Source organism: Dermochelys coriacea, chromosome 16 (genome assembly GCF_009764565.3).
Source record: "Dermochelys coriacea isolate rDerCor1 chromosome 16, rDerCor1.pri.v4, whole genome shotgun sequence".
NCBI classification, from domain to species: Eukaryota; Metazoa; Chordata; order Testudines; family Dermochelyidae; genus Dermochelys; species Dermochelys coriacea.
Genome location: NC_050083.1, coordinates 26171897 through 26184700, shown reverse-complemented (window position 1 = coordinate 26184700; position 12804 = coordinate 26171897). Strand labels below are relative to the sequence as shown.

The 12804-nt window shown below is 46.6% G+C and overlaps 2 protein-coding genes across 14 annotated transcripts in view; one reads left to right on the top strand and one right to left on the bottom strand.

The window, feature by feature from the left end:
* GARNL3 (GTPase activating Rap/RanGAP domain like 3) overlaps positions 1-12804 on the top strand; it is a 209786-nt gene that overhangs the window by 188804 nt on the left and 8178 nt on the right. The window lies entirely within an intron of this gene.
* SLC2A8 (solute carrier family 2 member 8) overlaps positions 5107-12804 on the bottom strand; it is a 120993-nt gene continuing 113295 nt past the window's right edge. Inside the window, exon 10 of one of the 2 annotated variants that reach the window (XM_043498783.1) lies at positions 5107-6185. In XM_043498783.1, the coding sequence (XP_043354718.1) occupies positions 6180-6185 (6 nt within the window). In that variant the 3' untranslated portion in view covers positions 5107-6179. The remainder of the gene's footprint in view (positions 6186-12804) is intronic. The other variant, XM_043498782.1, reaches the window with a different exon arrangement.

Sequence of the window (12804 nt, the reverse complement as noted above, 5' to 3'; positions counted from 1 at the left end):
TACTGCGATATAAGGGGCACCACCGGCTCCCACCACCCTCCGTTCCTTCCTTCTTACAACCAGTGATGGTGCTAGTACATTCCTTTGCTTCAGCAAACCTTTTCTTCCATAGAATTGTTCATAAGAATAACATAAGAATATAAGAATGGCCATACTGGCTCAGACCAAAGGTTCATCCAGCCCAGTATCCTGTCTACTGACAGTGGCCAATGCCAGGTGCCCCAGAGGGAATGAACCTAACAGGTAATGATCTAGTCATCTCTCTCTTGCCATCTATCTCCACCCTCTGACAAACAGAGGCTAGAGACACCATTCCTTACCCATCCTGGCTAATAGCCGTCAATGGACTTAACCTCCATGAATTTATCCAGTTCTCTTTTAAACCCTGTTATAGTCCTAGCCTTCCCAACCTCCTCAGGCAAGGAGTTCTACAGGTTGACTGTGCGCTGATGAAAAAGAACTGCCTTTTATTTGTTTTAAACCTGCTACCCATTAATTTCACTTGGTGGCCCCTAGTTCTTATATTATGGGAACAAGTAAATAACATTTCCTTATTCACTTTCTCCATACCACTCATGATTTTATATACCTCTATCATATCCCCACTTAGTCTTCTCTTTTCGAAGTTGAAAAGTCCTAGCCTCTTTAATCTCTCCTCATATGGGACCCGTTCCAAACCCCTAATCATTTTAGTTGCCCTTTTCTGAACCTTTTCTAATGCCAGTATATCTTTTTTGAGATGAGGGTACCACATCTGTACGCAATATTCAAGATGTGAGCATGCCATGGATTTATATAAGCGCAATAAGATATTCTCCATCTTATTCTCTATGCCTTTTTTATTGATTCCTAACATCCCGTTAAAAACCAGTTGCTTTTTTGACTGCTGCTGCATACTGCATGGACATCTTCAGAGAACTATCCACAATGACTCCATCTTTTTTCTGATTAGTTGTAGCTAAATTAGCCCCCATCATATTGTATGTATAATTGAGGTTATTTTTTCCAATGTGCATTACTTTACATTTATCCACATTAAATTTCATTGGCCATTTTGTTACCCAATCACTTAGTTTTGTGAGATCTTTTTGAAGTTCTTCACAGTCTGCTTTTGTTTTAACTATCTTGAGCAGTTTAGTATCATCTGCAAACTTTGGCACCTCGCTGTTTACCCCTTTCTCCAGATCATTTATGAATAGGTTGAATAGGATAGGTCCTAGGACTGACCCTTGGGGAACACCACTAGTTACCCCTCTCCATTCTGAATATTTACCATTTATTCCTACCCTTTGTTCCCTGTCTTTTAACCAGTTCTCAATCCATGAAAGGATCTTTCCTCTTATCCCATGACAACTTAATTTGCATAAAAGCCTTTGGTGAGGGGCCTTGTCAAATGCTTTCTGAAAATCTAAGTACACTGTGTCCACTGGATCCCCCTTGTCCACATGTTTGTTGACCTCCTCAAAGAACTCTAATAGATTAGTAAGACATGATCTCCCTTTATAGAAACCATGTTGATTTTTGCACAACAATTTATGTTCTTCTATGTTTCAGACAGTTTTATTCTTTACTATTGTTTCAACTAATTTGCCCAACTGATGTTAGACATACCAGTCTATAATTGCCAGGATCACCTCTAGAGCCCTTCTTAAATATTGGCGTTATATTAACTATCTTCCAGTCATTGGGTACAGTAGCTGATTTAAAGGACAGGTTACAAACCATAGTTAATAATTCCGCAATTTCACATTTGAGTTCTTTCAGAACTCTTGTGTGAATGCCATCTGGTCTCGGTGACTTGTTACTGTTAAGTTTCTCAATTAATTCCAAAACTACCTCTAGTGTCACTTCAGTCTGTGGCAATTCCTCAGATTTGTCGCCTACAAAAGAGGGCTCAGGTTTGAGAATCTCTCTAATATCCTCAGCCGTGAAAACTTAAGCAAAGAATTCATTTAGTTTCTCCGCAATGACTTTATCGTCTTTGAGTGCTCCTTTTGTATCTCGATCGTCCAGGGGCCCCACTGGTTGTTTAGCAGGCTTCCTGCTTCTGATGTACTTAAAAAACATTTTATTACCATTTTCTGAGTTTTTGGCTAGCTGTTCTTCAAACTCCTTTTTCGCTTTTCTTATTACATTTTTACATTTAATTTTGCAGTGTTTATGCGCCTTTCTCTTTACCTCACTAGGTTCGTTGCAAACCTTGCTATTGTACATAGTTATATCAACTAGTATTAGTTCTCTTAGTGTGTTTTAGTTAGTTTTAGTTGTTCCAAATGGAACTTAGGCTCGGGACGGAGCTTACCCTGCTCCCTGGGTTTTAAGAACCGCGACCACTGTAAGAAACCCATTCTGGTCAGTGACCCCAACACCAGTTGTTTAAGGTGTTTGGGAGACTCTCACATCAGCAACAGGTGTCGAATATGCAAGAGCTTTAATCCTCGCACTAAGAAAGAGCGGGACATTTGACTTAAAGTGCTCCTTATGGAGCTGGCACTGACACCAGCACTGGAGCAGCTGAGATCGGACTCCACACCCAGCACCGTGGCATCAGTGCAGAGTGGCCCGCGGGTGTCATCATCAGACAGATGACAATCCACCTCCCCAGCACCGACCAGTAAAAGGAGGAAGACTGGGAGAAGTCAGTCTCCTGCTCGCAAGGGCAAGGAGAGGGCAGGAGGCGAGTCTAGACCCAACGAACGGTGGCTCATCGACTCCAAATGGGAGGTGCCTTCAGTTGAGCAGGTTAGCCCATCCCGGGATGTGCCAGCCACCCTGGATTACAGTATGGGAGTCCAGCACCTGGTGATGCCGTTAACCCTGGAGGCCCTGGAGGCAGCGTAGGATATCTTGTCCCACCCGGTGCCACCCACATCGGCGACTGCAGCTCCCAAATCAAGGAATAAGCCTGCCCTTGGACCATTCCCTCAGTCCCCATCAATGCGGTACCACTCGCCACTTCAGGGAGCGTCCCACCAGTGCTTGCCCACGCAGAGCCACCATGCTTTGGACATAGGGCTACATACCAGTTGGAGCCCGGGAACTCGACGCGATGGATCATCTCCTGCATACAGATCCCACTCAGAGTGTGGTGGTGGACACAGCCAGGACCAAGACACCTGGTCGGCCTTGGTGCGGTCTCAGTCTCCGGAATATGGCCCTCCATCCCTGGGCTTGGAGTCGAACCAAGAACCCCTATAGGTGGGACAAGGTCCTCCATTGGTGACACCAGTTCTCCCTGCGGCACTGTCAGCACTACTGTGGCCACAGGGTCAATGGCCCATGCTGTGGCACCCTTGGAACCTGTGGATGTTCACGCAGCTCCCCCAAAGGTATAAGTCATTGTCGGGAGTCTCCGACAAGCCCTCTGCCACAGTCTCCTGCCCACCTGAGACTGAGGCCGCCATGCCTGGAACCCCCTGTGCCCAACAGATGGGGGAAGGAGGTCATGCCAAGCAGGTCACAGAGGTGGTGACTCTTTCTGCACCTATAACCTCTTCCTCATCCCCCTGATGAGGCCATCATGGGACCCCTGCCTATGGTCCCGCAGGACAATGCCACAGCTCATCAGGAGCTTTTGAGGAGGGTAGCCTCAAACTTGGGGCTAGAAACCAAGGAGCCCTCAGACACTCTCTTCAACATCCTCAGCTCCGCAGCAACTGGTAGAGTCATGCTGCCAGTACATTAGGGGGAGGCCAAGATTACCAAGGCCCTCTGGCAGACCCCTGCATCAATATCCCCAATTTCCAGGCGGGCAGAGTGCAAGTACTATGTGCTCACTAAAGGGTATGAATACCTGTGTACCCATCCTTCCCCGAACTCGCTAATAGTGTCTTCTGTCAATCAGCGGGGAAAGACAGGGACAACCAGAGTCTGTTCCCAAAAATAAGGAGGTGAAAAAGTTGGACATTTTTGGGAGAAAGTTTATTCTTCATTGAGCCTACAGCTGAGGGTGGCAAATCATCAGGCTCTACTGAGCTGTTATGATTTTAATATTTGGCAGTTGATGGCCAAATTTGTTGACTCCCTCCTGGAGGACCCCAGGCCATCCTGGAAGAGGGGCAGGGAGTGGCGAGGGCAGCACTTGCAGGTGGCTTCAGACATGGCTGACTGCAGTAGGGACCATGCCCTCAGCCATAACCATGAGGGGGCGGCATGGCTGCAGTCCTCAGGCCTATCAGTGGAGGTCCAACAGTCCATCCAGAACCTCCTTTTCAATGGCCAAGTTCCGTTTGTGGAGAAAACAGATGATAAGCTGCATGGGTTAAAGGACTCGTGCACCACACTCAAGACCCAGTGCCTCTACCTGGGGCAGCAAAGAAAGTGTTTTAAGCTGCAGCCTTCCCCATCAGCAGCATAGCCAGCCTAAGCAGGAGCCTTTCTAGAAGAAGGGCAAGGGCTACCAACACCATCAGGGTCAACAGCCCTTTATCTTGACACAGACCAGCTCTTCCCACTCCCAGCAGGGGTCGAAATGGGCATTTTGAGGATGCATCCGAGGACAACATTCCAGCCACTGTCCTGGATCCTGCCCCTTCTGTTTCTCCAACCATCTTTTTCATTTTTCCTCCCAGCCTGGGTGTCTATAACGTCGGACCGTTGGGTCCTCAATACTGTGGTGCAGGGCTATACCCTCCAGCTTGTTTCTATCCCCATCCCACCCTCCCTCCCCATCCCTCTTTGGGGACCCCTCTCACAAGAGTCTACTGCATCAGGAGGTGCAAGGCTTGCTGCAGGTGTGGGCCTTGGAAAAAGTCCCCCTAGACCTTAGGGGCAAGGAGTTCTACTCCTTTTACTTTCTGATCCCAGAGGTCCCATCCTGGACCTGCGAGGCCTCAACAAGCATCTCAAGAAGTTGAGCTTCCGCATGGTTTCCCTGGCCTCCATCATCCCCTCCCTGGATCCGGGAAACTGGTATGCCACCTGTCCTGTCCCCTGCTGACTTGCAACTTCCCAGTTCCTAATGGGATCCAAACCCTAAATAAATTCGTTTTACTCTGTATAAAGCATATACAAGGTAAACTCATAAATTGTTATCCCTCTATCACACTGATAGAGAAATATGCACAGCTGTTTGCTCCCCCAGGTATTAATACTTGCTCTGGGTTAACTAATAAGCAAAATGTGATTTTATTAAATATAAAAAGTAGGATTTAAGTGGTTCCAAGTACTAACAGACAGAGCAAAGTGAATTACCAAGCAAAATAAAACAAAAACATGCAAGTCTAGGCCTAATACAGTAGGAAACTAAATGCAGGTAAATCTCACCCTCAGAGATGTTCCAATAAGCTTCTTTCACAGACTAGACTCCTTCCTAGTCTGGGTCCAGCAATCATTCACACCTCTGTAGTTACTGTCCTTTGTTCCAGTTTCTTTCAGGCATCTCTTTCGGGTGGAGAGGCTATCTTCTGAGCCAGCTGAAGACAAAATGGAGGGGTTTCCAGGGCCTTTGTTCTCTAGTGTAACATCACAGTCACAAGATGGAGTCTTTAGCTACCTGGGCAAGTCACATGTCTGTGAATGATTCAGCTTTTTGCAGGCTGATGCCATTGTTTACATGTTAGTTGGAATGTTCCCAGGAAAGCTCAGATGTGGATTGGCATCTCCCAAAGTCCATTATTAGTTAAGTACTCCCAATTACTTGAATAACCCCTTCACATGATGTTGACCAAATCTGCCTTATGTGCTTCCTGCAGCAAGCACTTTAAATACAAGCATAGAGCCAACACTCATAACTTCAGATATAAAAATGATACATGCATACAAATATGATGAATATATTCAGTAGATTGTAGCCTGTGCAAAGATATGTTACATGGCATATCTAGAATAAAACAAAATAAAATATTCCAGTTATGTCATATTTACACTCACAAATATATTTCTTTAAAGCATTATGGGGTGCGATGTCACACTGCCCTCAACTTAAAGGACTCGTACTTCGATATAGTGATCTTTCAAGGACACATATGCTTCACTGTGGGATCCGCAAACTACCAGTGCTCCCCTTCGGCCTGGCTACGGCACCAACGGTGTTTACAAAATGCATGTCGGTGGTGGCAGCTCACCTCAGGTATTCAAGTATCCTGATCCACCCCTACCTGGATGACTGGCTGGTTAAGGGTCACTCCAGATCCCAGGTCCAGGACTCCGTTGCGATGTTGTTGACCGCATGCAGGAGACTAGGCCTGTTGATAAACCAGGAAAAATCAACATTAGTCCCTGTACAAAAGATAGAGTTTATCAGGACGGTCCTTGACTCCACCAGAGCGAAGAAGTTTCTGCCGCATGACAAGTTCAAGACGACGAGGAACCTCATTGCTGGAGTCTCTGCATTTCCTCTCTCAATGGCCAGGGTCTGCCTACAGCTGCTGGGCCACATGGCGGTGTGCACATATGTCGTCTGCCATGCGAGGCTCCAAATGCGACCCCTCCAGCAACGGCTGGCTGTGGACTGTGCCCCATCCAGGGATCACATGGACAAGGTCATCACCATCCCATCAGAGGTACTCACAGTGCTGCAGTGGTGGACCGACCCTGGAACAGTCTTTGAAGGAGTCCCATTCGATATCCTGTGACCTTCAGTGTTGCTGATATTGGATGCCTTGGACTTTGGCTGGGAAGCGCAAGGTACTTGGTCCGCAGAGGAAATGACGTTGCATATAAATGTTAAAGAGCTCAGGTCAGTTTGCCTGGCCTGTGGAGTGTTCCTCTTGCAGTTATCCGGCCAAGTGGTTCAGTGCTGATGGATAACACAGTCTCGATGTTTTACATCAACAGGCAAGGGGGAGCATGCTTGTCGGCCCTGTGTCAAGAGGCACTCCGCCTATGGGATTTCTGTATCCAGCATGCGATCCACCTGGAGGCATATTGCCTTTCTGGAATCAGGAACATGCTGGCAGATTGCCTCAGCAGGTCCTTCTTTTTTCACCACGAGTGGTCACTCCATTCAGTAGTGTTCCACATGCTCTTCCAGAGGTGGGGAACTCCATGAGTAGATCTGTTCGCCACCAGGCAGAACAGGAAATGTCATCAGTTTTGCTCCCTGCAGGGCCTTGGCAAAGGCGCTCTTTCAGACGCCTTTCTCCTGTCCTGGTGGGGAGATCTGATGTATGCGTTCCTGTCCGTCCCGCTAGTCAGCAGAGGGACAAGGCTCGAGTCATTGTGATTGGTCCAGTGTGGCTGTGCCAGCATTGGTTCGGCACGCTATTGGATCTGGTAGTAGTCTCCCATGGCCTCTGCCCAACCACCCGGACCTTCTCTCACAAGACCATGGTCATCTCCTGCACCCCAACCTTGCCTCCTTCCACCTCATGGCATGGATGCTGCATGGTTGAACCCAGAGAAAAAAGCCTGCTCCAGTGAGTTTCACCAGCTCCTTTTGGGAAATAAAAAACCCTCCACTAGGGTGACTTACCTGGCGAAGTGGATGAGATTCTCCCACTGGGTGTCTAAAAGTAGCATCTCCCCATTGCACTCTTTGCTGCAGTCAATCTTGGAATACTTACTCCTCCTGAAAAATCAGGCCTGGCCCTCTCGTCTATCAAGGTTCATCTAGGTGCCATCTCGGCTTTTCATCCACCAATCCAGGGTAGATCGGTGTTCTCACACAAGATGTCCATCAGGTCTCAAAAGGCTCTTCCCTCCTGTTAGGGATCCTGTCCCATAGTGGGACCTCAATCTGCTTCTCTTCAGATTCACGCGTCTACCTTTTGAGCCCTTGGGCTCTTGTTCTCTTTCTCACCTATCGTGGAAAGTCGCCTTTCTTGTGGCAGTGACATCGGCTAGACGGAACTGCCATATGCAATCTTCAAAGACAAGGTACAGCTGCGACCCTAGCTGGTCTTCCTGCTGAAGGTGGTGTTTTCCTTCCATATCAACAAGGACATCTTCCTGGTGTTCTGTCCTAAGCCTCACAAGACGAATGAGGAGAGGCGGCTGGATGTCCAACATGCCTTGGCATTTTACTTGGAGCATATCAAGCCCTTTTGCAGATCGACGCAGCTCTTCATTGTGACAGGGGACAGGATGAAGGGCCTGCCGGTCTCCTCTCGGAGGATCTCTAACTGGATCACTTCCTGCAGCTGGACCTGTTATGAGCTGGCGCAGGTTCAGCCACCGCCCACTCGACGAGAGCAGAAGCGTTCTCGGCGGCCTTCCTGGCACATGTCCCTATCCAGGACATTTGCAGAGCCACGACATGGTCTTCAGTTCACATGTTCACGGCACACTACACCACGCCATCATCCAGCAGGCCAGGGACGATACTGGGTTTGGCAGAGCTGTGTACACATACAAAATGGAAAATGACTGCCTAGGAAGGAGTACTGCGGAAAGGGATTTGGAGGTCATAGTGGACCACAAGCTAAATGTGAAGCAGATATCATTCTGGGATGTATTAGCAGGAGTGTTGTAAGCAAGACACGAGAAGTAATTCTCCCACTCTCCTCCATGCTGATTAGGCCTCAACTGGAGTAGTGTGTCCAGTTCTGGGCGCCACATTTCAGGGAAGATGTAGACAAATTGGAGAAAGCCCAGAGAAGAGCAACAAAAATGATTAAAGGCCTCGAAAACATGACATATGAGGAAAGACTGAAAAAATTAGGCTTGCTTACTCTAGAAAAGAGAAGACTGAGAGGGGACATAATAGTTTTCAAGTACATAAAATGTTACAAGGAGGAGGGAGAAAAATTGTTCTACTTAACCTCTGAGGAAAAGACAGGAAGCAATGGGCTTAAATGGCAGCAAGGATGGTTTAGGTTGGACATTAGGAAAAACTTTGTAATTGTCAGAGTGGTTAAGCACTAGAATAAATTGCCTAGGGAGGTTGTGAAATCTCCATCATGGATTTTTAAGAGCAGGTTGGACAAACATCTGTAAGGGATGGTCTAGATCAGTGGTTCTCAACCTTTTTACCATTGGGGGTTGTATCCATTACTACCGATATGGCCCTGAGGATGTCACATGGGTTGCAGCTCTGTGCTGATTGGGCTGCAGGTTGAGAACCACTGATCTAGATAATACTTAGTCCTGCCATGAGTACAGGGGACTGGACTAGATGACCTCTCAAGGTCCCTTCAAGTGCTGCAATTCTATAATTTGTTACCTATGTGGGTATTTATGGATTGTAATCAAGTCATCCCTTAACCTTCTCTTTGTTAAGCTAAATAGATTGAGGGAATCTAGTCCTTGAGTCATAAAGCATGTTTTCTAATCCTTTAATCATTCTCATGACTCTTCTCTGAACCCTCTCTCCAATTTATCAATATCCTTCTTGAGTTGTGGGAACCGGAACTGGACATGATATTCCAGCAGTGGTTGCACCAGTGCCAAATGCTGAGGTAAAATAACTTCTGTACTCCTACCGGGGTTTCCCTGTTTATGCATACCAGGATTGCATTAGCTCTTTTGGGTCCTGTGCCACACTGGGAGCTCATGCTTAGATGATTATCCACCAGGACCCCCAAATCTTTTTCAGAGTCACTGCTTCTTAAGATAGTGTCCCCTGTCCTGTAAGTATTGCCCACATTCTATCACATAACAAGAACCTAATGCCTAGAAACTGAAGCCATACAAATTCATATTAGAAACAAGACGCACATTTTTAACTATGAGGGCAATTAACCATTAGAACAAACTATCAAGAGAAGTGGTGGATTCTCCATCTTCATGTCTTCAAATCAAGACTGGATTCCTTTCTGGAAGATATGCTTTAGTTAAACACAAGTTATTGGGCTCATTACAGGTGTAACTGGATGAAATGTAATGGCCTGTGATATACAGTTGGTCAAACTACAGGAGAGTAAAATGAGGGAAGATATGAACACTCAGCACACAATTGAGATATTGAAAACAAAATTAATCAAGGAGCCAAAGGATACAAAGAGAAAAAATTATTGAATTGCCTATATACTAATGCAAGGAGCCAAGGAACAAACAAGAGGAATTGGAATTGCTCATTTATCAGCATATATATGATGTATTGTATTACTGAAACTTGGTGGGATGATTTGACAACTGGAATGTTAAAATCAATAGTTAGAACCCATTTATGAAGGACTGAGTGGCAAAAGGGGAGAGAGAGTGGAACTCTGTCAAACATTAACTGTTTCCAAATCACTTATAACTCAGAAGAAAATTATCTTGGTTATGTCTCAGTGTCCTAGCACAGAGGTTCTCAACCTTTGTTCTACTGAGACTCCCCCAATATGCTATAAAAATTCCATGGCCCACCCATGCCATGACAACCGTTTTTCAGTAGATTAAAAGCCAGAGCTGGTATTAGGGGGTAGCAAGCAGAGAAATTGCCCAGGACCTGATGGCACGGCGGGCCCCACTAAGCTAAATTGCTCAGGCTTCGGCTTCAGCCTTGGGAGGAGGGGCTTCGGCTTCAGCTTCAGCCCTGACCAGCAGGGCTCAGAATTCGGCTTTCTGCCCTGGGCCCCAGTGAATCTAATGCTAGCCCTGTGCTCTGGTTTATTTTCGCAGACCCCCTAAAACCTGCTCACGGCCCCTGCTTGAGAACTGCTGTCCTTACAGATAAAGCACAAGATGGGGTACTAGTTGATGTCTGCTGCAGACCCCCCATATCACACTAGGGAACAGGATGAGTGACTCTTTACACATCTATCTAGAATGTGTAGGGGGGAAAACTGTGATCCAGATGTGGCCTCACCAGTGCCGAATAGTGGGGAATAATCACTTGCCCCAGTCTGTTGGCAATGCTCCTACTAATGCAGCCCAATATGCCGTTGTCCTTCTTGGCAATAAGGACACACTGTTGACTCATATCCAGCTTCTCGTCCACTGTAATCCCCAGGTCCTTTTCTGCAGAACTGCTGCTTAGCCAGTCGGTCCCCAGCCGATAGCAGTGCATGGAATTTGTCCATCCTAAGTGCAGGACTCTGCACTTATCCTTGTTGAACCTCATCAGATTTCTTTTGGCCCAATCTTCCCATTTGTCTAGGTCACTCTGGACCCTATCCCTACCTTCCAGTGTATCTATCTCTCCCTCCAGTTTACTGTCATCCACAAACTTGCTGAGGGTGCAATCCATCCCATCATCCAGATCATTAATGAAGATGTTGAACAAAACTGGCCCCAGGGCCGACACCTGGGGCACTCTCCTTGATACTGGCTGCCAACTAGACATTGAGCCATTGATCGCTACCCATTGAGCCTGAGATCTAGCCAGCTTTCTATCCATCTTATAATCCATTCATCCAATCCGTACTTCTTTAACTTGCTGGCAAGAATATTGTTGGAGACCGTATCAAAAGCTTTGCTAAAGTCAAGGTATATCACATCCATCATTTTCCCCATGTCCACAGAGCCAGTTATCTCATCATAGAAAGCAATTCAGGCATGACTTGCCCTTGATGAATCTATGTTGACTGTTCCTGATCACCTTCCTCTCTTCCAAGTGCTTCAAAATGGATTCCTTGAGGATCTGCTCCATGATTTTTCCAGGGACTGAGGTGAGGCTACCTGGTCTGTAGTTCCCCAGATCCTTCTCCTATAGCCTGATCTTAACCCCAGGCAAAATAATGGAGTGGCCGATACAGGACTCAATTAATAATGGAAAACAATTTAATTAATACAAATCAGAATGGGTTTATGGAAAATAGAGCCTATCAAACTAACTTGATATCCTTTTTTTAAATGGGATTACAAGTTTGGTTGATGTAATATACATAGCGGAGATAGAACCAAGCATTCTATGAACATCCAAGGAGAGGAGAATGCGATGTGCCGGGGAGGCATGTGGTTTAGCCTAAAAAATGAGGAGATGCACACATCGGTTGACATTGAATGGGGATGCCACTTTGGTAAGGAATTTGGGGTGGAGAATAGTAAATAGTGGAAAATAGTAAAAGGGGAACCACCATCTTAGCAAGTTTGCTCATCTGATGTGCAGAGGTAATGGCCATGGCAAGATGACCTTAATGGAAAGATGTGCAAGGGAACACGTAGCAAACAGTTCGAAGGGTGGTTCACTGAGGGTGGAAAGAACTAAATTAAGGTACTGGGGGGGAATTGGCTAATGGATGGGTGGAAAGACATTAAGGAGGCTGCAGAGGAAGCGGATGGTAGATGGGTAAGGATGAAGAAACCATCTATCTGAGGGATAAAGGCACTGAGTGCTGCCAGGTGGGCACAAACTAAGAATGGTTTCAGAGTAGCAGCCGTGTTAGTCTGTATTTGCAAAAAGAAAAGGAGTACTTGTGGCACCTTAGAGACTTCATCTGTTTTATCACTGAATAGTTTGTTATCAAAGGGAAGATCCTGCAAAGTTATTTGGATCTCCATTGGACAGCCACTTGACTGAAGCCATGAATCACAGTGAAGTACCACCCCAGGGGCCAGTAACCGGGAAAAGGTGTCAGCAGCATCCAGTGTGCCCTCATCAACTAGAGACTGGAATTCCTGTTGCTTATCTGGGAGGAGGAATTCAGTGAATTGGTCCAGTGTTGCATGTGAGCAGGAATCATACTTGGCCAGTATGGCTTCGTAACTGGTTATGAGGAATTGTTGTCCCACAGAGGAATGCCCAATAAGGTCAATTTTTTTGGCTGCACGATCCAGTGGGGTAGAGTGGAGGTGGTGGTGTTGGGTGTGCTCCATGGCCACTTGGATTACCAAGGTGTTACAGGGTGGGTGTTGGAAAAGGAAGTCCATACCCTTGACTGGCACAAAGTAGTAATGTTCCACTGTCTTCAGGGTAGGTGTACATGGTGGAGGAGTGTGCCAAAGCGCCTGAGCTGGCTGGAGAATGATGTTAGGGATGGGCAGGGCATTGTGGGCAGA